Source organism: Symphodus melops (assembly GCF_947650265.1).
Source record: "Symphodus melops genome assembly, contig: scaffold_281, whole genome shotgun sequence".
Lineage (NCBI taxonomy): Eukaryota > Metazoa > Chordata > Actinopteri > Labriformes > Labridae > Symphodus > Symphodus melops.
In genome coordinates this window covers 8478-17500 of record NW_027636494.1, presented here as the reverse complement: position 1 = coordinate 17500, position 9023 = coordinate 8478, and the positions used below count along the sequence as shown (strand labels likewise).

Below are 9023 nucleotides of genomic sequence, written 5' to 3'. Positions count from 1 at the left end.
CACACACACACACACACACACACACACACACACACACACACCTGTAGTTTAAAGATGATCACAACATGAGACTGAGGAATGATTGTAAAACTCTGACAGCTGCATGGTTGTCCATTTAAACAGACAGACGCTGCAGTTCTTAGTGCAGCCTGCAGAGGGAGCAAGAGACCACTGATTGGACCACCAGCCTCTGAAACACAACACTGATCTGCTACCTCACAGCACACGCTTCAGACAGAGAACGGCTCACAGTCAGAGATTTAGAGGCGGAGCTTCACACCTTGGCCAGTCTCTTCTGGATGGTCTGTCCCTGCTTCATCTTGGAGAAGTAGTGGTAGTACAGGGACACGTAGGTCATGATGGACTTCTCGTCCGGGTGAGGGACCACCATGTCGTCCACCTCCAGCAGCTGCATGATGCCAAACTCTCGCTCCGCCGTGGAGAAGGCGTGCTCCAAGTTACGGCCGGGGTCGTCGGCACGGAGGCGGCGGTAATCAAACAGGTCGGGCCTGGGATGGGCGAGAGAGAGAGAGAGAGAGAGTCTGAGGATGGACATCAGAGTAAACAAAGTGTGTGTGTGTGTTTCTTTAAGTGTGTCACCTGTGTGCATGGATGAGGGCGTTGAAGGCGAGGCCACTCCTCCAGCTTGAAGAGAAGTCCTGCACGTCAACGCCATCGTAACCCGCCGTCTTCCTCTGACACCAGATCAACAGAGCCTCCTTCGCCGAGCGATGAGCCACGCTGCCTCCGCCGCCCGCCTGAGGACAGAGAGGACAAGAGGGGAGGAGTCAGGACATGAAGCAGGAAAGGAAGGAAGGAAAGGCAAAGCCAGGAGGAAGGACTTGATTCCCGACCTCATCGAGGTTGATGGGTCCAATCTGGAACCTGAGGATGATGATCCAAAGCAGGCCGAGGATCAGCGTGCGGTCTCCGTCCACCACATTCTCTGGACCAATCAGATCCACCCGAATCTGAAAGGACAGAAGCAGAAGGTAGAGAGAAAGGTTTACGTTTCCTGTCCTCTGAAGGACTCGAACAGGTGAGTCAGGTGAGTCAGGTGGTCTTTGAGCTCTTCCTGGTTTGGACAGGTGAGTCAGGTGGTCTTTGAGCTCTTCCTGGTTTGGACAGGTGAGTCAGGTGGTCTTTGAGCTCTTCATGGTTTGGACAGGTGAGTCAGGTGGTCTTTGAGCTCTTCCTGGTTTGGACAGGTGAGTCAGGCGGTCTTTGAGCTCTTCCTGGTTTGGACAGGTGAGTCAGGTGGTCTTTGAGCTCTTCCTGGTTTGGACAGGTGAGTCAGGTGGTCTGTGAGCTCTTCCTGGTTTGGACAGGTGAGTCAGGTGGTCTTTGAGCTCTTCCTGGTTTGGACAGGTGGTCTGTGAGCTCTTCCTGGTTTGGACAGGTGAGTCAGGTGGTCTTTGAGCTCTTCCTGGTTTGGACAGGTGAGTCAGGTGGTCTTTGAGCTCTTCCTGGTTTGGACAGGTGAGTCAGGTGGTCTTTGAGCTCTTCCTGGTTTGGACAGGTGAGTCAGGTGGTCTTTGAGCTCTTCCTGGTTTGGACAGGTGAGTCAGGTGGTCTGTGAGCTCTTCCTGGTTTGGACAGGTGAGTCAGGTGGTCTTTGAGCTCTTCCTGGTTTGGACAGGTGAGTCAGGTGGTCTTTGAGCTCTTCCTGGTTTGGACAGGTGAGTCAGGTGGTCTTTTGGCTCTTCCTGGTTTGGACAGGCGAGTCAGGTGGTCTGTGAGCTCTTCCTGGTTTGGACAGGTGAGTCAGGTGGTCTTTGAGCTCTTCCTGGTTTGGACAGGTGAGTCAGGTGGTCTTTGAGCTCTTCCTGGTTTAGACAGGTGAGTCAGGTGGTCTTTGAGCTCTTCCTGGTTTGGACAGGTGAGTCAGGTGGTCTTTGAGCTCTTCCTGGTTTGGACAGGTGAGTCAGGTGGTCTTTGAGCTCTTCCTGGTTTGGACAGGTGAGTCAGGTGGTCTTTGAGCTCTTCCTGGTTTGGACAGGTGAGTCAGGTGGTCTTTGAGCTCTTCCTGGTTTGGACAGGTGAGTCAGGTGGTCTTTGAGCTCTTCCTGGTTTGGACAGGTGGCTCACCTTGGTTTTGAGGAAGTTGATGGCGTTGCTGTTGTTCTCCAGACAGTGGACTCTCAGCTTGCGGCGGCTGGGCGGCGGCAGCTTCTCTCTGGAGATGAACTCCAGCAGACGGATCAGAACCACTCCGGTCTTCAGCTCGGTGTAAACGTCCGTCAGCTCCAACGGCTCCTGCGTGAAGCCGAGACAGTTCAGAGTCTGCAGGGACTTGAACTAGATGGTCACAGGTTCAAGTCCCCATGAAGACCAAAGTACAGAGAGAGAGAGAGAGAGAGAGAGCTAGAGATAGATACTTTATTGATCCCGAGGGAAATTCAAGTATCAGTATCACGTCTGCAGGCTCGAGAGGTGCAAGCCCACAACCCGAGTACTGCCAACCAGACCATAGACCACTACATTCAGACCACAGACCACTACATCCAGACCATAGACCACTACATCCAGACCATAGACCACTACATCCAGACCATAGACCTCTACATCCAGACCATAGACCTCTACATCCAGACCACAGACCACTACATCCAGACCACAGACCACTACATCCAGACCACAGACCACTACATCCAGACCATAGACCTCTACATCCAGACCATAGACCTCTACATCCAGACCATAGACCACTACATCAAGACCAAAGACCAATACATTCAGACCACAGACCATAGACCACTACACCCAGACCATAGACCACTACATACAGACCACAGACCACTTCAACCAGACCACTACATGCAGACCCAAGACCATTACATCCAGACCATAGACCACTACATGCACACCCCAGACCATTACATCCAGACCATAGACCACTACATCCAGACCATAGACCACTACATGCACACCCCAGACCATTACATCCAGACCATAGACCATTACATCCAGACCATAGACCACTACATCCAGACCATAGACCACTACATCCAGACCACAGACCACTACATCTACACCACATACCACTACATCCAGATCATAGACCACTACATCCAGATCATAGACCACTACATCCAGACCATAGACCACTACATCCAGACCCCAGACCACTACATCCAGACCCCAGACCACTACATCCAGACCTCTACATCCAGACCATAGACCACTACATTCAAACCACAGACCACTACATCCAGACCATAGACCTCTACATCCAGACCATAGACCACTACATCCAGACCATAGACCACTACATTCAGACCATAGACCACTAGATTCGGATCACAAACCACTACATCCAGACCACATACCACTACATCCAGACCATAGACCTCTACATCCAGATCATAGACCACTACATCCAGACCATAGACCACTACATCCAGACCATAGACCACTACATCCAGACCATAGACTATTACATCAAGACCAAAGACCACTACATCCAGACCATAGACCACTTCAACCAGACCACTACATCCAGACCATAGACCACTCCAGACTATAGGCCACTACATACAGACCCCAAACCATTACATCTAGACCACAGACCCCACCATCCCAGACCACTACATCCAGACCATAGACCTCTACATCCAGACCATAGACCATTACATCCAGACCATAGACCACTACACCCAGACCATAGACCACTTCAACCAGACCACTACATGCAGACCCAAGACCATTACATCCAGACCATAGACCACTACATGCACACCACAGACCATTACATACAGACCATAGACCACTACATCCAGACCATAGACCACTACATGCACACCCCAGACCATTACATCCAGACCATAGACCATTACATCCAGACCATAGACCCCACCATCCCAGACCATAGACCACTACATCCAGACCATAGACTATTACATCAAGACCAAAGACCAATACATTCAGACCACAGACAATAGACCATTACATCCAGACCATAGACCACTACATGCACACCCCAGACCAATACATCCAGACCATAGACCACTACATCCAGACCATAGACCACTACATCAAGACCAAAGACCACTACATCCAGACCATAGATCACTACATTCAGACCATAGACCACTACATCCAGACCATAGACCACTACATCCAGACCATAGACCACTACATCCAGACCACAGACCACTACATCCAGACCATAGACCACTACATCCAGACCACATACCATTACATCCAGATCATAGACCATTACATCCAGACCATAGACCACTACATCCAGATCATAGACCACTTCATCCAGATCATAGACCACTATCCAGACCACATACCACTACATCCAGACCATAGACCATTACATCCAGACCATAGACCACTACATCCAGACCATAGACCACTTCATCCAGATCATAGACCACTATCCAGACCACATACCACTACATCCAGATCATAGACCATTACATCCAGACCATAGACCACTACATCCAGACCATAGACCACTACATCAAGACCAAAGACCAATACATTCAGACCACAGACCATAGACCACTACACCCAGACCATAGACCACTTCAACCAGACCACTACATGCAGACCCAAGACCATTACATCCAGACCATAGACCACTACATGCACACCACAGACCATTACATACAGACCATAGACCACTACATCCAGACCATAGACCACTACATGCACACCCCAGACCATTACATCCAGACCATAGACCATTACATCCAGACCATAGACCACTACATCCAGACCATAGACCACTACATCCAGACCATAGACCAATACATCCAGACCACAGACCACTACATCTACACCACATACCACTACATCCAGATCATAGACCACTACATCCAGACCATAGACCACTACATCCAGACCATAGACCACTACATCCAGACCATAGACCACTACATCCAGACCACAGACCACTACATCCAGACCATAGACCACTACATCCAGACCACATACCACTACATCCAGATCATAGACCATTACATCCAGACCATAGACCACTACATCCAGATCATAGACCACTTCATCCAGATCATAGACCACTATCCAGACCACATACCACTACATCCAGACCATAGACCATTACATCCAGACCATAGACCACTACATCCAGACCATAGACCACTTCATCCAGATCATAGACCACTATCCAGACCACATACCACTACATCCAGATCATAGACCATTACATCCAGACCATAGACCACTACATCAAGACCAAAGACCAATACATTCAGACCACAGACCATAGACCACTACACCCAGACCATAGACCACTTCAACCAGACCACTACATGCAGACCCAAGACCATTACATCCAGACCATAGACCACTACATGCACACCACAGACCATTACATACAGACCATAGACCACTACATCCAGACCATAGACCACTACATGCACACCCCAGACCATTACATCCAGACCATAGACCATTACATCCAGACCATAGACCCCACCATCCCAGACCATAGACCACTACATCCAGACCATAGACTATTACATCAAGACCAAAGACCAATACATTCAGACCACAGACAATAGACCACTACCTCCAGACCATAGACCACTACATGCACACCCCAGACCATTACATCCAGACCATAGACCACTACATACAGACCACTTCAACCAGACCACTACATCCAGACCATAGACCACTACATTCAGACCATAGACCACTACATTCAGACCACAGACCACTTCATCCAGACCATAGACCACTACATGCACACCCCAGACCATTACATCCAGACCATAGACCACTACATGCACACGCCAGACCATTACATCCAGACCATAGACCACTACATGCACACCCCAGACCAATACATCCAGACCATAGACCACTACATCCAGACCATAGACCACTACATTCAGACCATAGACCACTACATCCAGACCAAAGACCACTACATCCAGACCATAGACCACTACATTCAGACCATAGACCACTACATCCAGACCATAGACCACTACATCCAGACCATAGACCACTACATCCAGACCACAGACCACTACATCCAGACCATAGACCACTACATCCAGACCACATACCACTACATCCAGATTATAGACCATTACATCCAGACCATAGACCACTACATCCAGATCATAGACCACTTCATCCAGATCATAGACCACTATCCAGACCACATACCACTACATCCAGACCATAGACCATTACATCCAGACCATAGACCACTACATCCAGACCATAGACCACTTCATCCAGATCATAGACCACTATCCAGACCACATACCACTACATCCAGATCATAGACCATTACATCCAGACCATAGACCACTACATCCAGACCATAGACCACTACATCAAGACCAAAGACCAATACATTCAGACCACAGACCATAGACCACTACACCCAGACCATAGACCACTTCAACCAGACCACTACATGCAGACCCAAGACCATTACATCCAGACCATAGACCACTACATGCACACCACAGACCATTACATACAGACCATAGACCACTACATCCAGACCATAGACCACTACATGCACACCCCAGACCATTACATCCAGACCATAGACCATTACATCCAGACCATAGACCAATACATCCAGACCACAGACCACTACATCTACACCACATACCACTACATCCAGATCATAGACCACTACATCCAGATCATAGACCACTACATCCAGACCATAGACCACTACATCCAGACCCCAGACCACTACATCCAGACCTCTACATCCAGACCATAGACCACTACATTCAGACCACAGACCACTACATCCAGACCATAGACCTCTACATCCAGACCATAGACCACTACATCCAGACCATAGACTATTACATCAAGACCAAAGACCAATACATTCAGACCACAGACAATAGACCACTACCTCCAGACCATAGACCACTACATGCACACCCCAGACCATTACATCCAGACCATAGACCACTACATACAGACCACTTCAACCAGACCACTACATCCAGACCATAGACCACTACATTCAGACCATAGACCACTACATTCAGACCACAGACCACTTCATCCAGACCATAGACCACTACATGCACACCCCAGACCATTACATCCAGACCATAGACCACTACATGCACACGCCAGACCATTACATCCAGACCATAGACCACTACATGCACACCCCAGACCAATACATCCAGACCATAGACCACTACATCCAGATCATAGACCACTTCATCCAGATCATAGACCACTTCATCCAGATCATAGACCACTATCCAGACCACATACCACTACATCCAGACCATAGACCATTACATCCAGACCATAGACCACTACATCCAGACCATAGACTATTACATCAAGACCAAAGATCACTACATCCAGACCATAGACCACTACACACAGACCACTTCAACCAGACCACTACATCCAGACCATAGACCACTCCAGACTATAGGCCACTACATACAGACCCCAGACCATTACATCTAGACCACAGACCCCACCATCCCAGACCACTACATCCAGACCATAGACCTCTACATCCAGACCATAGACCACTACATCCAGACCATAGACCACTACATCCAGACCATAGACTATTACATCAAGACCAAAGACCAATACATTCAGACCACAGACCATAGACCACTACATCCAGACCATAGACCACTACATACAGACCACTTCAACCAGACCACTACATCCAGACCATAGACCACTCCAGACTATAGGCCACTACATACAGACCCCAGACCATTACATCTAGACCACAGACCCCACCATCCCAGACCACTACATCCAGACCATAGACCACTACATTCAGACCATAGACCACTACATTCAGACCACAGACCACTTCATCCAGACCATAGACCACTACATGCACACCCCAGACCATTACATCCAGACCATAGACCACTACATGCACACGCCAGACCATTACATCCAGACCATAGACCACTACATGCACACCCCAGACCAATACATCCAGACCATAGACCACTACATCCAGACCATAGACCACTACATCAAGACCAAAGACCACTACATCCAGACCATAGACCACTACATTCAGACCATAGACCACTACATCCAGACCATAGACCACTACATCCAGACCATAGACCACTACATCCAGACCATAGACCACTACATTCAGACCATAGACCACTACATCCAGACCACAGACCACTACATCCAGACCATAGACCACTACATCCAGACCATAGACACCACCACCCATCAAACTCCAGAGCAGCAGCTAGCAGTAGTTAGCATTAGCCAAACATTTAGAAACACACAGTGATTTAATATTTATTTAACTGGTATAATCGGTGTTAACAAACTTTGTAAGTCACAAGTTAAATATTATCTTAAATGGAGACTTTTCTGGTTCGGTTTATGTTTGGACTTTTGGACTTTTGGACGACGTGGTTTAATTTCACATTTGAGGGAATCCAGACTCACCGGAGGAAGAGGAAGAGGAAGAGGAAGGACTGATAATGTGACATGATGAGGACTCAGGTGAGTTTATGACAGAGGACAGGAGGAGACTGTTCACTTCAAACAACGACAGGTAAATCCAAACTCGCGCCACAACTCTTCGTCGGCCCTCCTCTCTCTGACGCTCCGCGGATGCAGCGCGCTCAGTGCTGCCGCTGGTGGCCAAAATGTGTATTACAACAATAATGAACCCTGCATTATAGAAGTAACCGAGTTTATCTGATGCTGTAGACGGCACTTTGGGATCATTCTAAAGCAGGATTGTCTTAGTAAAAGGATCTTAAACTTTAAAATGATTCTAGATTTTTAAAAAATCAAACATTATTTTTAGCAGTTTGGATTACACAGCAACAAAAACAGAAGTCCCAGATCAGAATCAGATCTTGGAGGAAATGAACAAAGACGCCTCAATCTTAACCTTTATTCACTACAGGAACACAATGGATATGAAACTGAAAGAAAAGGTGATGGTTGTATTTTATTTTATTTTATTGGCCCTATTGGCCCAGCTTTATTGACCATGTATGCTTACACAGAGGTGTAGGGTCATTTTCTTG

At 48.0% G+C, this 9023-nt stretch overlaps 1 protein-coding gene across 1 annotated transcript in view; it reads right to left on the bottom strand.

The window, feature by feature from the left end:
- The window catches only part of LOC306819456 (spectrin beta chain, non-erythrocytic 5-like), a gene marked incomplete at its 3' end in the record, with an annotated part of 25350 nt that extends 16781 nt beyond the window's left edge, over positions 1–8569 (bottom strand). Inside the window, exons 1-5 of the mRNA XM_079373255.1 lie at positions 8431–8569; positions 2089–2256; positions 855–971; positions 601–758; positions 281–509 (exon numbers count right to left, since the gene is read on the bottom strand). Of these exons, the coding sequence (XP_079229381.1) occupies positions 281–415 (135 nt within the window). The remainder of the gene's footprint in view (positions 1–280; positions 510–600; positions 759–854; positions 972–2088; positions 2257–8430) is intronic.
- Positions 8570–9023: the final 454 nt, after the last annotated feature.